This window comes from Cyprinus carpio, chromosome A7 (genome assembly GCF_018340385.1).
Source record: "Cyprinus carpio isolate SPL01 chromosome A7, ASM1834038v1, whole genome shotgun sequence".
Taxonomy (NCBI): domain Eukaryota; kingdom Metazoa; phylum Chordata; class Actinopteri; order Cypriniformes; family Cyprinidae; genus Cyprinus; species Cyprinus carpio.
This window is the reverse complement of record NC_056578.1, coordinates 10,659,451-10,682,055: the sequence shown is the minus strand read 5'-3', so window position 1 is coordinate 10,682,055 and position 22,605 is coordinate 10,659,451. Positions and strand designations below refer to the sequence as shown.

At 35.4% G+C, this 22,605-nt stretch overlaps 2 protein-coding genes across 2 annotated transcripts; both read right to left on the bottom strand.

Moving 5' to 3' along the window:
• Positions 1-3,444: 3,444 nt before the first annotated feature.
• On the bottom strand, positions 3,445-7,096 carry LOC109069106. Its single transcript, XM_042761347.1, has 6 exons — positions 7,066-7,096; positions 5,431-5,808; positions 5,005-5,346; positions 4,734-4,841; positions 4,586-4,608; positions 3,445-4,373 (listed from the first exon to the last, which is right to left on the bottom strand). The coding sequence occupies exons 1-6, from the start codon at positions 7,094-7,096 to the stop codon at positions 4,251-4,253; spliced, it is 1,005 nt and encodes a 334-aa protein (XP_042617281.1). The 3' UTR covers positions 3,445-4,250.
• A 2,703-nt stretch (positions 7,097-9,799) lies between these two features.
• LOC109069094 lies at positions 9,800-21,910 on the bottom strand. The gene is made up of 7 exons (XM_042761345.1): positions 21,901-21,910; positions 17,566-17,667; positions 16,801-16,854; positions 16,654-16,665; positions 10,610-10,957; positions 9,935-10,507; positions 9,800-9,835 (listed from the first exon to the last, which is right to left on the bottom strand). The coding sequence occupies exons 1-6, from the start codon at positions 21,908-21,910 to the stop codon at positions 10,137-10,139; spliced, it is 897 nt and encodes a 298-aa protein (XP_042617279.1). The 3' UTR covers positions 9,800-9,835; positions 9,935-10,136.
• Positions 21,911-22,605: the final 695 nt, after the last annotated feature.

The following is a 22,605-nucleotide window of genomic DNA, read 5'->3' as shown; positions in this document are numbered from 1 at the left end:
GTCATTTATTACAGAGACTATTAATGCAACAGAAAGCAAATATAAGCAAATCCAGACTACGGATGATGATGTGTCAGTAACTGAGGTTTGTCAAATTAAACTCTCCAGATTTTAAACCACTTATGATATATTTATTATATGGAACAATAAATTATATTGTCTGGAATGTTCTTTTTCTTGTAGTATGAGGAAGTGAACTTTTGGTCCTCACCCATCATCGCCAAATGCTCAAAGAGCTGAAAGAAACACCAGCTTTAAGGACATATGATATTCGGGTTTGACATATCAAGACCATGGAAAAACATTATTGTATATTAGCTCATATTAGTCATTAATAACTATCATCTTATTTGAGTAATTCTGCTAATTATTTTTGATCAACAAATTCTGTTTAAGTAGTTACTAATATGCTGTACTGTATATACTGTAATAACTGAAAAACAATATCTTCCACAATGTTGAATTGCATAATTAGATAATCATTTTCGTTTGCTTTGCTCATATAATAAACAGTAATGGCTATTACAATTTACACTGAAAAATTCTTTAGACTCTATTTCTACCATAGTCTCAGCCTAAGACATAACGTCCACGGGCCACTGGCTGAACGTACTATGATGCATACACCACAAAAAATTGGAAACACTTCAGGAGTCGTTTGAAGTTTGAAGTCGTAATCTGAATTCATTTATTTGAAGTCATACCCTACGTTCCATTCGGAAGGGCTCATCCCTATGCCCTAATTCCTTCAAAGGGTTTACCATACGGAGTGAGAGCTTCGAAGGGTTGAAGGGTGTAGGGGACCAAACAACTGTTTCTTGAAGTGCCCTTCTGCGTCATCATCATGTGCCGACACGGAATTCATTCATTTCATTCAATAATCCATTCAAAGGATCATGGGAGCCTGAAGTGTCCATCAGTTGTACCCTTCGAAATCCTTCATTCCGAAGGGCCCTTTAAGGGGGCTAGTTTTGAGCACTTCGGTCTGGAACGACCCTTCAATGTGGCGGCCATGATTGTTTTAACTCTGAAGTGCCCTTCGGAGGGCGATATATCCCATTTGGAACGCACCGATAATTTGATTTCTACAGGACTTCTGGGAGACGTGTGTGTCACGTTCTAATATTCCGCCTGGAAACAAAGATTCTGTGATGCCAAACCCCCTCACGGAAGAAGAAAAAAGCTGTCACGTTTACAGCTGTGACAATGAGCGCTTATCAGGATAAACTAAATGCTGGATTTTCAAAAGTATGTGAAATATGCAAAGTTCACAGCATAGACTCTTTAGAATGCGTCCTGGTCTGTTATTGTGGGGACATTTCTATGTGACACAAAACGAAATGTGATTGGTTGGTTTACCTGTCAGTCATATGGCCTCTGATGTCCTGGTACTTTTCGATTTAAGTGCTGTATTCAACACAGATGAGCATGATGTTCTTTTGGGCAAGTTGTGGGCAGCAGAGGTACTGCTCTAAAAAGGTGTCAATCATATCTTAAAAACAAAAGCTACAGGAGAATTCCACTCAGCTGTTGTTCCCCATGTGGTGTCCCCCAGGGCTCTATTTTGACCCCCATCTTGTTTTCTCTCTATGCTTCCATTAGGCTCTATCTTTTTGAAAAGCATGGCTTGTATTATCATTGTTATGCGGATGATACACAAATGCAGAAGCACAAGAATGGCTTGGACTCTCTTGTTGAATGCCTTTCTGATATTAAAGCCTGGATGTCTTTAAATTTTCAGTAAAATTTAGTAAAAAAATAAATAAATAAAAAAAAATAAAAGAGAGAGAGCATTGTGTTTGACCCTTCATAAGCCCCTAAACCTTCTCATTTAAAATGGTGTTTTTTGGTTAAATCATGTGTGAAAAACTTGTGAGTCTTATTCATGGCCGTAACCAGGCTTCAAAAATTAGTGAGGTGTACTAGTGTCTGTGTACTAGTGTCAAATGCTACTGTTTTGACAGCGTCGATAACATTTCTGACCGAATGTGTTATCCTGTAAGCAATAACCTGTCCATGGGCTTTTTCTGTCAGTTTGAGTGCTGATGATGCAGTTTTGCCAGATATTGCTATTAAAACAAAAATAAAAAAAACGAAAAATAAATACAAAAAAAAAACTAAAAAATTATTTCAAATCTTTTTCAAATAAGATAATATAAAGATATTGCTGACCCTAAACTGCAACGTCCTAATTTATTAACCTTCTAAAGTGTCAAATTAAGTGGAAAAGACAAGTCCAAAAACGCTTATAATAGCTGGATCTGGCAACAGGAGGCTGCGCCAGCGCCAGCGCCCGCGCCCTCACTCACAACTTCAAGAAGTCTTGTTCACTCCTGCAGCGTCTCGCAGCGAGCATTTTCATACCACGGACGCTAAACAGTCCTGCAAACTGTCTAAACTGATTTATACATGTCATGCAGGCATTCATATGAGGAGTTTTACAAGCAAATTAGTCATTCAAAAAACAAATTTTATTTCTGAACATGAAAAATTTTAGAGGTCCCGACCCCTGTGACCTCATAGCTGGCTACGGGCCTGGTCTTATTTGATATCGAAATTTGATGAGCAAATTACCATTACCAGAAAAAAAGTATTTTCTCTCTTTCAAGAGCTTCATGTTTTTATTTTTTCTAAACTGTTGTAGCCTAATTCCCTGTATCTGGGAATAAACAAAAAATACCTAAAGCACCTAAAAACTAAAGTGATGTGACAAGTAGCCAAGTATAGTAACCAATATTTGGAATTTGTGCTCTGCAATTAACCCATCCAGTGCTCACACAATGCAGTGAGTGAGTAAACACACACACACGCACGCACGCACGCACGCACACACACACACACACACTCCCAGAGCAGAGGGCAGCAATTTTTTTTTTTTGCATTTGGGTTATTAGGTACTTTACAGTTTACAGATGGTTGCCCACAAAATATGGCCAAAAGACTTTTAACTGATGTGCGCATACGTGAACATATCACTCCTGTTTTAGTTTAACCAGATAAAAACAACAACAACAATAGCAGCAGCAAATGACTGGCAATATTCTTGCACCACTCGGTGGCAGTAGAGACCATGAATTCGTCATTCAGCTGGTCAGCAAGTTTCAGACATACTCCGTTTGCATCAGAGGTAGCACAGGCTGTTGTGCTTTCACATAAGACATGTTTACAGTGAGTAACAATGTTTTACACTTATACCCTTTGCAGTGCGTATTTGTTCCGTGCCGAAGTTAACAAAGTGCGTTCTGCACGAGTCTATTTTTGCTGTGCTGGACGCGCTGAATAGCACATTGTTCGTGGTGAAAATGAATACGGATTGAAATGAATTTGTACCAGTTTTACTCTATATTTTACAACAACACCAGGAACATATTATCTGAGTAAGTAAATTCATAAATAAGTAAACAAACCATGCTATTACCACAATCAGTTTGTCTTAGTCCTCAGTGTGAATTCTTGTGAATAGCAAACACAATATAACAATGCACATGAACATAGGATATGCACACGACATGCTGCATGCACATATATATTTATTATCATGTAGAAGATACAAATGAAGCACACACATGCAAGATTCATAAGGAGACTGTAAAATGGAACATATCATAACATGAAGTTCCAAAGCTGCCAAGAAAAGAACAGTCCAACATAGGCCTACATGCATGGATCCACAAAAACATGGGCACACAAACACACACTACCTTTCTTTCCCACAATTATTCATATCATTACTAAGCCAAACAAACTCATATATCTAACAAGATACAGTACTAAGCCTAAATAGCACAGTATTTAAACATTTAAAGACATTTAAATATGTCACCTATAGCGATTGTTTTGCAATCCATATTTTGATGACACTGTTAACTACTGTTATTTGAACTAAAAAAACTTTCAGAGCATGCCTTTTTAACATTAATTTCATGGAAAATCCTAGACACGATCCATGTTAGCATTATAGATTCAACTTTGAATCCATGTTAGCATTATAGATTCACTTGTAATTGCTGCCAAATTCAAACAAAAATCACAGTGGTGTCAGACTCAGCAGTGATAAATTCATTGCACTTTACATTACCAAACTTGACTTTGAATTTAATTTCAGGTAAAGAAAATCAAAGTAAACTAAACTAAAATGGAATAGAAATTACTGAAATTATTCTGACAAATTAAATTGATGATTTAAGTATGTTATAATAAGATAATGATGGAAACATTTCTGCATTGTAGAAGATGTTCCTCAGTGGATGTCACTGGTGTGATCTGACATGTGCGTACAGAGACTGGTCCTGACTGATCTTTGCTTTGGCTCTTCTAGTGTTCAGAGGTTTCTGACCAAAACTAATGGCTGCATAATTCAGATTGTCTTCATTCTAATTTAAAGAGAGAAAAGATACTCCAATTATGAGAAGAAAAAGACGTGTGATATGGCATAACATACACCAAAATCCTAATGTTGTTATATTTGAAACTTTTTATTTAAAAAAAAAAAAACTTTAAGTACTAACTGATAAAACAGATTACTGTAATTGGAGTCACTATTTCTACATTTAAGATCGCAAAAAGAAGAAAATGATGTACGTACTTGACTCTCTTGAGATGTAGGCACTTTGGAAAATTTAAGAAACAGTATTGTCATTATAAATGGCAATCATGATTTATTTTCAGTCTGTCAGTTTTTGTTTTATATAAAATTATTGCACTATAAAAAATATTTTATACAAAAGACTTACCTTTATTCTGAACCCTGTATAGTTTTATTCCCAGAAAAACAACAAGGGCAAAAAATATGATGTTTGAAAATCCAAGAGCAAGAAGAGTTGGGGTTACATCAACACTCTCTGAAAGAAAGTGAACTTTAATTTCTTAAATATCTTTTTATTTATTTATTTACTTTTATTAGATCAGTTCTGTATCTTGTATTCCACTTTGTAAATCAAATGCCTTTCCAGAGAGGAAAGATCAAACCAAACCAATTAAAAAAAAAAAATCACTTTATCTTACCTCTAAAATTAAGTTCAGTTCCTTTTCCAAACAGTATCTCTCCACACGCGGCCACAGCACAGTAGTAAATCCCAGCATCAGAGTGACTGATGTTGCTCTTGAAGAGATTGTAGACACAGCTCTGTGTTTGAGACTCAGTGCTGTTCTCACACTGACCATTTCTCTCTCGCTTTGTGTAAAGTATTCCTTGAGATTCTCCCAAGCTTTGCCTGAACCAGTAGACACTGTGTTCTCCTGCACAGCTCTCAGTGAAGATGCTGCAATGCAAACTCACAGAATCCCCGGGATGAAGCATGTCTATCAAAGACTGCTGAAGAGTTAGGTGTCTGTTCACAGCTGCATCTGAAAAGGACATAAAAGTGACATTTAATAGAAAAACAAAGCCAAAAATCATTTAACACAATCAACACACATTTGAAACCATACCTTTGACAAGTAATCTGGTTCCTGCACCCATTCCAGTGCTGTAATGTGATGAGACTACACAGAAATACGTTGCTGAGTCTGAAGACTTTGTCTTTAAAATGGTCAGATTAAAATGATCATCTCCTTTAATAACAATAAAACGATTTGCTTTCTCAAAGTCCTTGTTCCAGCTGGGTTGTTGCTTTATATAGAAAGACACAATTTGTAAGGATTTTCCATCAGCTGTCTGTTTAAACCATGCTGTTGTCGTTTGCAGAAGACTTGAAAAGGTGCAAGTGAGCTTCACATCCTCTCCAGCTCGAACTATTTTTACATTATCCTCCTGAACAACATCCACATCAGAGGAGCTGACTGCAAAATGAAGAACAGAACAGGTACCTTTAGAGTTGAAAATGTTATGTAGTGTTAAATAAGTAGTAAATAAATAGTTGTTTAAAATTTAAATTCACATATAGGTGTACTTACCTATTGTTGAGGCAAGCAAAACAATTAAGTAATATCTCATGATCAGTCGTCTTTCAAAATAATCATGCTTTGAATTCCCCTGAAAAAGCGAATGACGAGCACACTATCAATCCATTAACACATGGTAAAGAATAATAGTAGATCAGACTAGACTGCGATCTTACCATGTGTCCATCGGCCTCTGCTTCACACAACTGATGAACATACGCACTTTCACCTTAACTTTTATGCTTTCACACCCCTTGCCACATCAAAATGCTACATTTTTCCATTGTTCCAAAAACATTTCTCCTTTATTAAGACACATAATATAAATATTACTGTTTCGTTACCAGTTTATAGTTAATAGAAGCTTGCTTCTCTCAAAACTATCTGGTCAATATGTTGTATCATTGCTACTAAATATATTTTGGTTTGTCAGACAAAAAAAGCAGGAAATAAGATGTTCCAAAGCATGTAACCAGAAAATGAACCCTTAAAGGAACCCAATATAAAAGTTCCTGAGTTTAGTAATAGCGATGATGAGTATCCAAGATATGAAACTTTGAAATAAATTTTGAAAATAGTTTGAATCAAGGGGTTGACAGATGGCAAGGGCATGATCAAGTTTAACTATTGCATATTTTATTCATGCATACATGCATGGTCTATATTTGCACACTCTAAGAAAAGTCTATAAAAATAGGATCCAGTGTACTGTGTTAATATAAAGGATTTTTTTCCAGATTGATTCATCACAGATGTTTTACCTATATTTTAATTAAGGATTACATTGTATTGTGTTTTAGGGATAAAGGAAATGTCTGCAGACTTAATTGATAATGTCCTGGCAGAAAATTACCAGTACCTTTTCTTTTTTTTTAATGGACTTTTTCTTCATATTAGTTCATATCAGTTAATGTTAGAAAGGTGCACAATAGACTTTGCTACCTCTCAACTACTTACAGTAGGTTGAGAAAAATACTTTGTGGACTGATGAGACAAAAGTTTAACTTTTTGGAAGGTGTGTCCCATTATGTCTGGCGTAAAAGTAGCACCACATTTCAGAAAAAGAACATCATACCAACAGTAAAATATGGTGGTGGTAGTGTGATGGTCTGGGTCTGTTTTGCTGCTTCAGGACCTGGAAGATTTGCTGTGATAAATGGAAACATGAATTCTGCTGTTTACCAAAAAACCCTGAAGGAGAAGGTCCAGCCATCTGTTCGTGACCTCAAGCTGAAGCGAACTTGGGTTCTGCAGCAGGACAATGATCCAAAACACACCAGCAAGTCCACCTCTGAATGGCTGAAGAAAAAAAAAAGAAGACTTTGGAGTGGCCTAGTCAAAGTCCTGATCTGAATCCTATTGAGATGCTGTTGCATGACCTTAAAAAGGCGGTTCATGCTCGAAAACCCTCCATTGTGGCTGAATTACAACAATTCTGCATAATTGGGTGGACCAAAATTCCTCCACAACGCTGTAACAGACTCATTCCAAGTTATCGCAAACACTTGATTGCAGTTGTTGCTGCTAAGGGTGGCCCAACCTGTTATTAGGTTTAGGGGGCAAACACTTTTTCACACAGGGCCATGTAGTTTTGGATTTTGTTTTCCCTTAATAATAATAACCTTCATTTAAAAACTGCATGTTGTGTTCACTTGTGTTATCTTTTACTAATATTTAAATTTGTTTGATGATCTGAAACATTAAAGTGTGACAAACATGCAAAAAAGTAAGAAATCAGGAAGGGGGCCAACAGTTTTCCACACCACTGTATTTTGTCAATTTTCAAGGAATGTTCAAAGTATTAACATTCATTTTACTGATCCATTTGTTTTCTAATACAAAGACAGCCATTAGTGATGAAATTTGGGATAATATGGCTATAGCCTATTTATTTTCATGTTATGGCCTATAACCAATAGGTGTCTGATATTATAAATCTATGCTACTGTGTAAAAAAACAACAACCTTAAATTAAATTGTAAAATTAAATTGTAAAATAGCTAGAAACAAATGAATATCTAATACTGGGTATTACTTCTGCCCAATACATAAACTCAAACAAACAAACAAACAAATAACAGACAAAAGACAACATGTATAAAGCACCTCTTGGTAAGAACAAAGATCCAAGAATCATCCAGGCAGAATCTTCATGACATATCTGAAAGTCTACATCCACCAGGTGCAAAATAAACAAATTTGAAATCTGAAACGAGAGCCCTGAAGACTCTAATAAGGGGCGGAGCTCAGGCTCGCGCTTTACTTGAAAACGTCAAAGAATAAATTGTGATTGGATGAACTTTTTGGCATTATTTGTTTATACACTTGCTGCACAATATCAAGAGATAAGTAAATAAATAAAAATAAATGAGAATGAGAAAAAAAGTGATTTATTTAATTTTAGGCTCCTGTTAAACCAGCAGTTGGCTTTCCTCACCGAATCGATACCTGCCATGCAAGTGCTTCAATATCTCTGCAGGCCTCTACTATTTCTTGGAGAAATGTTTGTCATAGAGGTTGCAGTCATATTTCATCCGTAGGATGAAAAGAACGCAGGAATATGATAAAATTAACCTTTTTTGTTTTCTCCAGTGTCCTGATTATTTGTCAGCTCTGAGTTTTCACAGACATGACCAATATTATGCATAGTAAAGTTGTGATGCAATCAATAGAGACCACTTCAGTAGTTCTTTCAGTATGAGTTTTTGTTAAATGTGTTAGCGTGAATATTTTGAGTGAAATTGCATGCTTGATAAATGAAAAGTCAGTTTGGATGGTGTTATGCATAAAAAGAAAAAGATAAAAAAAAGATACAGAAACAATAATGTATAAAGCAGACTTTATGTTTGGCTATTAGAAATATAAAGCCACTCCTACTGTACATTCTATTGTTGTTTTTTGGGCGGAAGATTAAAAACGTTTCCTACCCAGACTGGCATCAGTCTTTTTTTTTTTTTTTTTTTGCATTGAAACCACAGAAACGCCTTTTAACAGGACAACCACTGAACTTTGCTTTCCTTTGACAGAAAAAAAGACATCATAATGTCAAAAACAAAACAAAACAAACAAACAAAACAAAAACCAAAAAACTCAAACAAACACACACACACACACATAGTTGAGTTATAACAAAAGAATGAGGTAAAATATACATTATCCATTTTTTTTTTTTTATTTTATTTTTGTGTGTGGATTGAAGTTCAGATTTAGTCAAGAGGAGAAAGGGGTATTAGAGGGAATAGTGATTTAGCCCATGTTAACATTACAACAATAGAATAGAAGACAAAATAAAGCCCAGGAAATAAAGAGTAACTTTCACAAAAAAAAACAAAACAAATTGGTCTGAGGATTTTTGTCAACAACAGATTTTGTTCCAGACTTTAAACAACTCATAATTATGTCACAGGACGTAACACTTGTTTGAATAATAATGATGTCAAGTATACTGTTTGAAAATTCAGACAAAATGTCTGAATTGATTAAAGGTCAAAATAAAGCTGTAAGTGAGGCCATGGAAATCCAGAATACTACTCAGCGGAGCAAACACAGAGCATATAATTTTTTTTATTCCCATATAGATGAGGTAATATAGGAGATAGATATAGATATAGAAGTCAAATTTCTCATGTCTCACTTTTCATACCAGTTTTACTCCAAGAGTCTTCTAAATGTTAAAGACGCTTGTGAAACATTGTATAATTTACAGTAGTGGTGACATCAGCCTGAAACAGAACCACAGTTAACAATGATACATTGTTTCAATATCTTGATTATGGACATACTGACTAATTAAAATATAAATTGGAAAAGCTAATTTTATGCAGTAATTAAGCGTTTTCATTTTTTATATATACAGTATATTGGCATAAAGCACACTTAACATTAAGCTGAGTATGAAATAAAGCATATGGGCTTACCATTGATTTATCCAGCACAATGTAGGGGATTCCATCTTGAATGACCAAAAAGAATTAATATGTTACAACTGCACTGAAACTGATATTGATTTGACTATTATGACTTGAAGGGCGATAAAGCATGTAAATCTTACCTTTTTGCCGGTGCTTGTGGAACTGTGAACCCAGAATTATGATCACAATCACAGACAAACAGATTGAAGATGCTAAAACTAGGGTAATTGTGCTCCATGGTGTATCTAAGATATGAAAAAGACAACATCATTTTTCAAAGATATTAATGATGCAAAAACATCATGAAACCATGAGAATTATTATTGTTTCTTTTTAGCAAACTTAATGGATACCTGGCCTAGGCAAATCAGGTTTTCTTGCGTCTCCAAACTGTATCTGTCCACATGCGGCCACAGCACAGTAGTAAATCCCAGCATCAGAGTGACTGAGGTTCCTCTTGGGCAGGCTGTAGATACATTTGTGTGCAGTAGAGTTCACATCAGAGCTCCTCTCACATTGAGCATTCCTGCGCTCCTGAGTGAATATAATTCCTGGAGGAGATTCTCCAGATTCATGTCTGAACCAGTAGACGTTGTGTTCTCCTGCACAGCTCCGAGTGAGGACAGTGCACTGCAGCGCCACTTCAGAGTCCTCTGGAGGCACTGGATCTAGCACAGCTCTCTCATGGTCAGACTGCATGTTCAGGTGTCTGCCTAAAAACAAAATAAACAACAACGACCTAATTGTAATTTGACCAGGCACAATGTGCTACAATACATGTACCACAGTAAAATTTAAGTAATCATTCTGCTTACCTTTAACAATGAGATCAGTGCTCTCCCCAAATGTGAACTGATATATATATTTAACACAATAGTATGTTGCAGTGTCTGATTCTTTTACATTTGTGATGCTGAGATTAAAACGGCTGTCATCTTTTTCTACAAAAAAGCGATTATGTTTGTCAAAGTTATTTTCAAACACTGCAGGTAATGCTTGATACGATGAAGCGATTAAAAGGGTTTTCTCTCCAGCTCTTTGTTTGACCCAAGCAACAGTGCTTCTTGACTCTTTTGGAAAAAAACAGGTGAAGTTAACACTTTCTCCAGCTTGAACAATCTTCAGATGATTCTGAGTCACGATGTCTGCATCATCTGAGCTGCCTACAAATGGAATAAGAGAACAGTTAGCATTACCTGCTGTACAGCTTTGTTTAAACACAGTGAAAACAAGTATGATGTCTATCTTGTTTTAATGTTTTTTTTTTTTGTTGTGCTCATTTAGTAGTGTAAGTGTAGGTCTGAGATTAACAGAATAAAAAATAGCAACTTACACTTTAAAAGGTAAAGCAGTAGTATAAAAAAATGCTGATTCATTTTTTTCACATCAACTCCAATCAGGTTAAATCATCTAGAGGGGAAAAAAAGAATAATAAAATAAAAAATTATTGTTATATTAATTATTATAAAATTATGCAATTTAGTTTGTCACATAATTCTTATTAAAAAAGGGTAACATTTTACAATAAGGTTCATTAGTTAACATTAGTTAACTGCTTTAGTTAACATAAACTAAGCATGAACAATACTTCTACAGCATACACTGTGAATTAACCTGAACTAACAATGAACAACTGTATTTTCATTTACTAATATTAACAAAGATTAATAAATACTGTAATAAATGTATTGTTCATTGTTTGTTCATGTTAATTAGAGTTAGAGTATACTTTATTGTCCTTTTCAGGAAGTTTGTTTTGGACTCAAAGATGCAGTAGTACATAACATGCACACACAACACATGACAAACATATACAGTATATATTATATATACAGGTAAAAATAATTTTTGTAATGGTTGCCTTTACAAAGTGGGACTTGGGACTCAAAGTGGGAAAAATATTTCTCTGATGGCAAAAGTTAATACATTGGAAATAAAACATGGCTAGGATCACTCACTTTTGTTTATGCATTCTTAAGAACCAACGACTCACCGATAAATTAATTGAAGTGATCTGTACTTTCTTACACCTGTAACTTTCATTGCAGTTTTAGCAAGACATGCAAGCTGTGAATTTAATTGGACTGAAAGATTGCCATACCAAGCTTGCATCCCATAGTTTAATAGACTACATAAGACTGCTTGATAAAATAGTTACATAATTCTCTGATTTACATCAAACAACCTAAGTCTTCTTAAAAAAAACAATTGTTATTGGAATTTTGAGATTATTAATGTGGGCTAGTAATACATAAACTATCATTAACTAATGGAACCTTATTGTAAAGAAAAAAAGTAGTATATGACAAAAAATATGTTTTCATATTAGCATTTTGTAAAGTAATGCACGTCATTGTTTTCTGCATTGTTGTGTCATGTAGATACAGATATAGTTACCTCAATAAATCTCCTTTTCTTCTTCTTTGTACTGGTTGACTGAATGAATTACCTTTCACCTATGAATATATTAACAGAGCTAGATTTACTTGATTATAGTAAATGAAAAGATTGGATTCAGGTGTAAAAAAGTAAAGAAAAAAGGACCAACTCAGTATGCAACTCAACTAAACTAAACTAAAGTGGGAGGATATCTGCGGCATGAACTACATGAAAGACAATCTCTTTATTACGAAACTGATCTACTAAAGATTGACGCCCCACTACGAGTGCCTCTGAAGTGTGAAAACTAGAAAAAACACACACCACATGTAACATAAGCTGTCCTTTCATTGAAAGCACACAAACAAACCATAAAATTGTCTTTTAATTTTTGACTGCTTTTGACAGACTGTGATGACGTAAAAAAAAAAAATACAAATACAAATATTGTAAATTTTCGTAAAACTAGTTTACATGGTTTTATATTACTCTGACATTTAAACAAAACAGTAGCAAACACATCTGCAGTGGGGTTTCTGATATAACATACTGTACATTTTTCTCTCTTCTGTCTGCAGCAATCCATTTTTACAAATATTTTTCCTCTTTTGGAAACTCAATACTGGATTTTTCATTTATTTTTTGAAAGAACAGAAATGCAAAATAATATTTGCTATTGATATTCTGTGAGTAATGCAACCTGGTCTCATAAAAATACGTACCTCATGTGTACTTTTTGTGCATACCTTACTGCACGTTTTGCTGCAGTTTCAAAGAGAAATGTCCACTGAGTGGCACTAAAACAGGTTCAATTCGTGAACCCTGGCACATTTTTATTACACTGATATAGGTACGTGTTACTGTGTTTTAATTGTTGTTTCTGGTACGTATTGCGGCGTTTCAGTATTCAAATATCCGTGGACTGTAGCTAAAAGTTAATGCTCTATCGTGTTGGAAATATGCCCTACACCAAACCCAACCCTAAACCTACCGATACTGTTAACAAATGCAAAACTGATATAAAAACACATTTCTTGATGCAACCGTGCAATTTCAACTTCCTTATATGTAGAACGGTAGTGTCTCCGTGAGCTACTGAATAAACCTACCATCTATGAAAACCCATAGATATGAAGCTGGATATGTCCATTGCTAACGTTCAAAAGCATCAGTTTTCAAATGTCCCAGCATATTAAAATTGTTTTAAAGTAATAACATGATATTCTTTAAGTAATTGTGTGAAAATGACGCTTTATTAATCAGATTTGTGTGAAAAGGGATAAAAGGTATTGAAGTTTTACTGCCTCTAGTGTTCATTTATTTTGGAAACTGCAGTGATATGTACTTATTGGTACATACTTCACGTCTCGCTAAAAAGTGCCCCCAGGTACGTTTATGCCATGAGACCAGGTGTCAGTAATCAATTCAATTTTGACCTGTTGTCACATAAAGCTATTGCTATGTAAGACTTGCAGTACAGAGCCTACAGCTTATGGACTATTTAATGTTATATTTTTTAATATGTTGGCATTTGACAGCAATGGTGTTAGCGTGCATACATTAGTACATGACTAACACCTTGAAATAGAAGGTGTTAGATTCTAAACATGAAATAGAAAAATGTAAATATTTCTAATTTCAAACAATCTCAAAATAAATTTCATATTTCGGAATGAACTGTGAGTTGTGCTTGCTCTTCTAAAAACGGGGTTGTTGTTTTGAAGATATAACGGGGTTAATATCGTAAAATTCCTTTAGAGGAAGTTTGATCTAAAAAGACACATAGACACTGAACTTTTCGTAGTTTGTGAAAGATGCATTGAGACCCTCTCAGTACACATTTCCTGTGTTTAAGCTGGCAGGTGGCTGCAGTGGTGGGGGCCCCATCAAGTGTTTTTGCACTGGGGCCCAAACAAACCTACTGTAGTTATGCAGTGGAATACTCTGGGCTTTAAGCCATTAATACCACAAAGCACAGACTCCTCCACAAAGTCAGCATATGTCCATATAAGAATATGCGAGGCCAACTAGAGCACCGGTCAGAAGAGAAAAGAAAGTATATCATTTCCTGTAGATTGACTGACAGGAAGAAGCTGCTCAGAACAGACTGAGAACTGCTGTGATGAACATCAGCGGAGAAACATTTAACTCTAGACATGACTGTCAGCACTGAATACATTGAAATTCTGAAGCATTGTAAATTCTAAATCAAAAGTTACTTTATATATATATATATATATATATATATATATATATAATATATATATATATATATATATATATATATATATATATATATATATGTGTGTATATATATATATATATATATATACGTATGTGTATATATATATATATATATATATATATATATATATATATATATATATATATATATTAATATATATTAATATAAAAGATTTTGATCTGATGAAGAATTCTCCAAATATGTATATGAAGAGTGCAAAATGTAACTATTTTACTTGTAGCAGGTTATTGTGAACCTTTGTGCTTCTGTATGCGTACGTTTACATGCATGATTGTGCACAGTGTGGTTTGAGCGTTTTCCAACCACAGGACTGACCCACTGATGTGTTTCACACTGCTCTCTGAATCAAAAACCACACATGCACCTTGTAATTAATTCACCTTGCATTAGTAAAGGAATAAACTACCTATCAATGATTACTGCTGGGTGACAAACACATCGTATAAATAGTAAAAGTTTATTTTAACACTACAAATACCTTATGTGCTCAGCTCGATTTACAAGTTAAAATTGTAAAAACAAAGTTATTTCCCATTTTACTATGCTGTGTATTTAAATGAACATGCTTTATTAAATTCAATCAAATATAAACATAAAATATAATATAATAATAAAATTTGAATATTTTCATTTAGGAAAATGGAAGCAATAAAATAAAACAATAAATGGAAATAGCAGTAATCTTAAATATTTTTATCTGTGGTCAAAGAGGACATAATTTTGTCCTAAAGAGATATACCTTAAAAACGCTCTCTTAAACCTGACAGTAATTTTAGTAAGTTATGATTTTAACATCAGGATTTTACATTTTAGCATAAATGTAGGATTTTCGAATACCTTCTGTTGATTATAGTACAGGCCTCATATTTTGGTCTTATGACAGAGCTCATCCACAGGTGTCCACTAGAGGGGCCTTATGAGACATTTATCGATAATACTGGGCAGCATCACTTTTTGTAACTCTCTTTAAAAACATGATGCAGGCTAATGCTGTCCCAGATGTGATTGATTATATATTTATGTTTATTTATTTTAATCATTTCATCGAAGTTAATACATTATCTATTTTGTTTTTGATTCATGGACCACAAGGGTATCACACTATAGGCCAGTAAATATACTTCTGCAACGTTCTCTTTAATTTTTATATGAAAATTTTGCTTACACTACATTCTAGACACATGAGAGGTATATACTGACAATAATTAATGTAGTTGTCATGAGTAAACATCATCAATATGTGGTAGTGCAGTAGTATAGTAGTACAATGTATAGTCTAACTACTTTATTAAAGCAGGAGTCTGCTTAACTAGAAAATAATGCATGGTCACAATTGTCACATTTCAGTACCACGGACAGGGATTTCACCTTCTCTAGCTCTTCTCGACTTCAGTCTTTTTCAACAAATCAGTCAATCTAAAATTGATATATGTCAGCATGTGCTGATCCTAAAATCTAGTAAAACATGATGCAAAAATCCAAAAAACAAGGGTCCATAAGGGTTGCTTAAAATTACATATCAATCAGTACAGTTTATTTGACAGAATTGAACTTACACTGAAAATGTTTATCTAGAAACTATTTTTACTCAATTCAGGAAATTGCTAGTAAATTTCACAATTACAAAGAAAAAGCCAGTAACACACTGAATTAAATGTGAAATTTTGAAGTAGAAAAACTGAAATAATATTTTACTATAGTACTCCAATAATCTTTGTTTTATTTATAACTTTTTTTTTTTTACACAATGCAGGTCATTTAGTTGAGAGTAAATAAAAGATTCAAATGTCTGTTGGTTTTATCAATTAATGCACTTTTGTAAACTACTAAGAATTTATTTTTAGCAAAATGTATCGATTTCTCATGTGCATATATTAAATTATGTATATTTTTCTCTGGGTCTTCTAGGGGCGCTGGACTTTTGTTAAAAGCTCAAAGCAGCATAATTCAAAGCATGTCTGTCTTCATCCTAGAACAATTATGATATTATGTTGTCACTGGCGGCTCACAAGCCACGACAAAGTAGACAACATGTTGGAACGGGATAAGAAAAAGGAATAACATTTATTAAGTAAGATTAAATTAAAAAAAGTGTGAGACGAAAACAGCATGAGGAAGGAAAGCGAGCTCGTCACAACTGAAGAGAACTGCTTAAATCTGCCGGCATCAGCTCCAAAAAAGGTGTAAGTCCTCAGCAATCATGATGTCACTCACCCTCACTCCATCCTGCAAAACAAACAAAGGGAAAAACAAGCAACCAACAAATATGACCCATACTGGGTTCATAACACCCTCCCCCATAGAAAATGGTGTCCATTTATGAAACCCAACCTAACCCTTCACCCGATAACCCCCACATACTGGAGAGCACCCACCACTCTGTCATACTCCCAATGTCCTCAGCAACTATGGGCCCTGTAGAAGCAATTTCAGAGAATCAGAGTAAAACAAAACATGGAAAAATCAACAGCTAAGCGGAGTAAGGAGCTCTAGACAATGCGTCAGCCACCACATTGTCGGATGTGATGTGTCGGATATCAAGGGCATATGATTGCAGAAAGAGGCACCAACGAGTCAATCGCTGGTTTGGCCACCTTAAAGAGTATAAATAAATGAGTGGATTATGGTCTGTAGACACGACCAATGGGTCCGACACGGATCCCACATACACCTCAATTTTGCAGGGCCCAAAGCAAAGCTAATGCCTCCTTCTCAACCACAGAATAATTTAATTGATAAGAAGAAAATTTTAGAAAAATAGCTAACTGGACAGTGAATGCCCGCATCATTGGCCTGTAACAGTACAGCTCCTGCACCAACGTTGCTAGCATCCACACACAACCTAAAAGGGTGATCAAACTGGGGAGCTGCTAACACAGGAGCAGAAATGAGCAATGATTTAGCTGCCTCAAAAGCTTCCTGGCAGACAGAAGTCCAGACAATTGCTGCCTTTGCTTTCATCAGTGAGGGGGGCTACTACAGTGAAAAAATTCCTACAAAATCCCCTATAGTAACCCACTAACCCCAAGAAACGCATCAATTCCTTCTTCGTATGAGAAGGAAATCAATCGATGGCCTCAACCTTGGCCCAAACTGGCCGCACACAGCCCTGTCCAAAGACCTTACCCAAGTAAGTCACGGTGGCCTTGGCAAACTCACATTTGGCCAAATTTACTGTTAGACCAGCCTCTCCAAAACGAGCAAACAGGTCTGCAACACGACTCAGGTCTGCACCACATCATTAAAAACCCTCCAACCCCAAAACAACCCTATTCATAACTTGCTGAAAGGTTGTGGGTGCACTTCTGAGGCCAAAACTAATAACATAAGAAAATAACCCCTCAGATGTAATAAAGGCAGAAATCTCTTGAGCTCTTTGGGTCAACAGAACCTGCCAACAGCCGTGCGGAGGAGCGAGGAGATGGGGAGATGAAGCAGAATCATAGAAGAGTCTTTAATAAAACAAAATAGGGGAAACACACACATAGGGCATCGGGCTGACGTATAACACTGTATATACACCAGACCTAACAAGGAGCTCAATAGATCATACCTGAAACCAATAAACATAATTAACATGAGGGAGAAACAGGTCAAAAGGAGAACATGGAGCACGTAGGGGAGGAACCCAAACACAAAACAGTCCGTGGGCATGACATTACTCCCCGCTCCCAGGAGGCATGTCCTGCGTCGTAACAATTCCACTGGGTAGAGGGGGCGGGTGCTCTGGAGGCCTCTAGGGACAGGCTTGAGAGTGCAAGTATGGGCTACCATACTTGTTAAATGTTACAACTTTCACGTTCACGTTTCACTTTCATGTAATTATGAGACATTACATTTAATATATTGCTTAAAAACATGAATTTTTTGCGTAATCTTTAGATTGATAGCAGTGCTTAAATTCATTGGCAAGATATTTGTATTGGATTGGATTCAGAATAAGGCATTTAGCTTACCATCATATGACTGTGTTGAGTGTTGTGTGTCCCGTCTTGAAGGAACTTGAAGGACTTGCACATATTACAGCTGCACTGAAATTGAACACCATATTAAAATGTAAAATTGGCATGTACTTATACAACTGTGCACCCATAATGATAATCACGATCACAGATAAAGTTACTATAATCAATGCAGCTGTATTACAATGTGTCTGACAGCATTTGTCTGTTATAATTCAAATAAACAAAACATATATTTAAGAATCACAGCCATCTCTGGAAATTATTTTTAATTGAAACTTAAATGGGCACCTGGTATGTCAACTTTTATTGCATCTCCAAACAGTATCTGTCCACATGCGACCACAGCACAATAGATTGGAAGTACTGTAGTTAGAAGGGAGGTCAGTGTTGTGGTCGGAGAGAAAACATTTTTAAATACACAATGTTGTTCTGGAAAATTCACATCAGCAAGTTTAAAAAGTACCAGTGGCAGGCTGCTGATCATGCTAAGTTTGATCACTGATACCCAGTCATAATGAATATTGTTTTTGAAAATTATCCTACCTACATGCACCGTGTTTTATGTACTATAAGGAATTAAGCATATTTGAATGCTGCATGTTACTATGTTGAGTAACAGTCAGACTTTGTGATACAACAGACATGAATAATTATATAAATTATTATAAAATGCCAAAATGCTTGCACCTTGACTGATGAGGACTATGGGCTATGACAAAGAGTCATGCTTAAACCGATTCTGATATTAGATATTATCTGATATTAAACAGAGTTCCAGTCAGAGGCCACAGTGTACGACATCATTTCCTGTAGATTGACTGACAGGAAGAAGCTGCTCAGTACAGGCTCATAACTCCTGTGGTGAACATCAGCAGAGAAACATTTACATTTAACACTGACATAAACACAATAAAACAGTATTAACCATATATTATATTATATTGTATTATATTATATTATAATGAAATATTAGAAATATTCATTTGGATCAATATGTAGTTTTGCCTATAATTTTCCAAAATACATGTGCAGTGCAAATTTACCCAATCCACATGTAGCAAATAACACATGATATGAGCAAGTTATAAATAAGTAATAATAAGTAAGTAAATAAGAGTGTTTGTTTGCACCTCTGTGCATACTTTTGCAAGCGTGATTTGCACACAACATGGTTTGATCATTTTCCAACCACAGGACTGACCCCACTGGCTTGTTTTCACACCTTTCTCTCAAAACCATACACACACCATTGTCAGAAAAACAAACATGCAAATAAATAAATACTTTCGTTATTAGAATGAAATAACCCTTTCATGTGTACATTTTTGTCAGAACTTATTCCATAATTTTAAGTCAAAATCAACAAAATCTTTTTAATAATTCAGAATAAGTGATGTGTGAAACTGAAATGATTCTTTGACTCATGGTCATATATATTGTAATAATTAGTGTAAATAATACATCTATAAAATTGTTGCCATTTTGCCTAAATCATTCTGTAAATATCTTCTCAATAAAACGTTACAAATAATCAAAAGCTTATTTGTTTAAAAAAGAAAGGAAACATTTTTAACATTTGTTTTGAATTCAAAATAGGTCATTTGTGTGATTCATGTAGATCAGATGAGTTTTTTAAAACTCTTTGCTATTTAATACTTAAGTTATACTTAATGTTATAATAGTGATTTTATAATGTCTGCATATATATCCAAAAGCAAAACATAGGAAAGAACTGTCAGCCTGTTATGGATTGGAAATTACAAAATGAGCCAATGAGTGATCCTCTGCTGCCATCTTCATGTTATAGTGGTAACATCTTGCCTGTTGTACTATAGATGGTTTTATTGGAAGCATGCGCCTGGCCCTAAGTTAACTTCCGGTCTGTGTATGTTTATCAGTCTGGCTAGTGGCAAGTAATATGGCACTAACTACAAATGCAGTTAATGTTAAAGTGCCCCTATTATGCCATTTTTAAAGTTGCTAATATTGTTTTATGAGTCTCTTAAAACAGATTTACATGCATGCAAGGTCTAAAAACACGTTAGTATTCTTAAAAAATGGATTAATTTTTTCCTCATTTCTAAGTGATTCATAAACAACTCGTGCGAAGCAGTTCAAAGAATCAATCTCTCTAAACCCCTCCTTTCCGTGAGCCCTCACTGCTGTGATTGGTCAGATGGCTCAGTCCTTTGTGATTGGTCCAGAGCCTAGAGAGATTGGCTCTGGATTGGTCTACTGCGTACAGCGCATGTTGGAAAGGAAACACCCATTGCCATGATGGAATGACAGCCCTGGAGACTTGTCAATACATAGAAAAGATGGTATCGATTGTACCTTCCAATTTTGAGCCAGAGTCTCATAATGAAACGGTTGAACTGGCTGATCGACAAGAGACTGATTTGTAAGCACGACTGGAGCACGGATGTTTCTCAGTGGTAAGTGTTAACAAGTTTGTGTTAATTATAAGATGTGATAAAACAAATTTACTCTTACAGCATTGGATACAGTCTTCTCGACATGATGTTAACTACACAGAAATGTTACTGTTTGTGGGCGGGCAAGTTGGCGACATAGAACGTTGGCAGACATTATGCAAATGTTTTACTTCGTGACGTAGAGCAGCAACAGAATAAGATTCGAATTCCTGATGACTTGTACTGGCGATTGCGAGCTGACTTTTTTTTTTTGATAGACAATAACTTCATTTATCGTGCATTGTCAGATTCACAACTTTGCAGATAGTATATGTTCACATACAGCTACATGACACACTGCATGAAAGGTAATATTCGAAAAGGCATAATAGGGGCACTTTAAGGTGACGAGTAGACTGAAGTTGGGCTCAGGTTGTTGTGGTGTGGGATGAAACCCAGTGTTTCCTATACATTGATTTATTTGTGGCATCCTGCCACAATATCAAATCTGACCATCACAAATATATTTTCCAAAAGGCTTAGACTTCGTTGAATAAACATGAGCACTGCACGTTTCAAAATCAAAATGCGACGTGGGTGTTTTTATATCACTGTATCTCCAACTTTAGAAATTTTTCGCATTTGTCCTTTTCATTTCATCTTGCCTGTAATGCATGATAAAGCAGCGTTTGTGAGCGCAGTGCTGCTTTGTGTACAGCCGTTACTGGGGAAACCTCTCTTTCTGGATCACCGCTATGCAAAGAGAGGCTTGGCAGCTAGGCAAGACATAGTATTAACTTGCTAGCTAATGAAATTTACTTATTTATTTTGCTTGTTATCAGAAATAATCTATGATAGAGGGACTCTGTTGTTATTGATTCTTTGAGGAAGTCTTCCAGAAGTTAAGTTTGGGCCACAAAAGTGCACATGTGCAGTTACGTTTGTTTATGTTGTTGCTGTTGAAACCGTATATAGACCCTTTTAGTGCCAAGGTCACAATTTATACATAAGGAGCTAAAAATGTCATCTTTGAGTTCAGAATCGATGGAGTACAGGCTCCAATTAGAAATTTTATCACATACCTGCTACCATTACCAGACAAAAAACTGACAACAGCTGTAATATAACAAGTGGACTGGTCAGAAACGATCATCAAAAATGCTTGCGTTTGCAGCGCACACTTAATTTCAGTTAAGGTTAAATAAACTGTCTTTTGTCTTTTATGGATTATTGTTACAACCTGCATTTCTTGTAGTTGTCATGTTGTGTGTGTGTATGTGTGTGTGCGTGTGTTCTTTCTCCTCCCTCTCTGTTCTGTCTGATATCTGATAGGATGTCCACTGATGTGGTGTACGATCGCCATTGGTGGTTGAGATGAGGCTTGGTCTTTGTAAGGATGCTGCCGGAATTCAAGGGGAGCTCATTGTTGGTTCAGATGCGGTTGGGTCTTGTTTGGGTTCTGTTTTGTGTTAGGGAGTTAGGGAAGTAAAATGTATTTTACTTTTGTTATTCGATTAGGTTAATTATTATCCTCTTTTTCTTTCTAGATGTGTTTGGTTTGTTATTTTGGCCTTTGGGACACCCTGGAGAGATGCTTTTTATTTCACTTGTTGGTTTGTAATAAATCTAATTACTTATTCTGACTAACATCCTGTATCTGTTTGATTATCGACCGGAGTGATTCATACTTGGGATTCCATTACCACAACCCAGTTTTATTATAGATTTTATATGTATATATTTTTTTTTACTACCCCTAGGCACGGGGCGTAATAATTATGGTTTGG

Coding starts and splice junctions, on each gene's coding strand:
- LOC109069106 (XM_042761347.1), bottom strand. CDS start 7,096: ATGGCTGGACCTTCTCCTTCAGGGTTTTTTG. Junction 5,809..7,065: donor TTCTCCTTCAGGGTTTTTTG/GTAAACAGCAGA, acceptor TCAACTCTAAAG/GTACCTGTTCTGTTCTTCAT. Junction 4,842..5,004: donor AACTGAACTTAATTTTAGAG/GTAAGATAAAGT, acceptor ACTTTCTTTCAG/AGAGTGTTGATGTAACCCCA.
- LOC109069094 (XM_042761345.1), bottom strand. Junction 16,855..17,565: donor GGCCACCGTGACTTACTTGG/GTAAGGTCTTTG, acceptor TTGCTTCTACAG/GGCCCATAGTTGCTGAGGAC. Junction 10,508..10,609: donor CACTGATCTCATTGTTAAAG/GTAAGCAGAATG, acceptor TTTTGTTTTTAG/GCAGACACCTGAACATGCAG.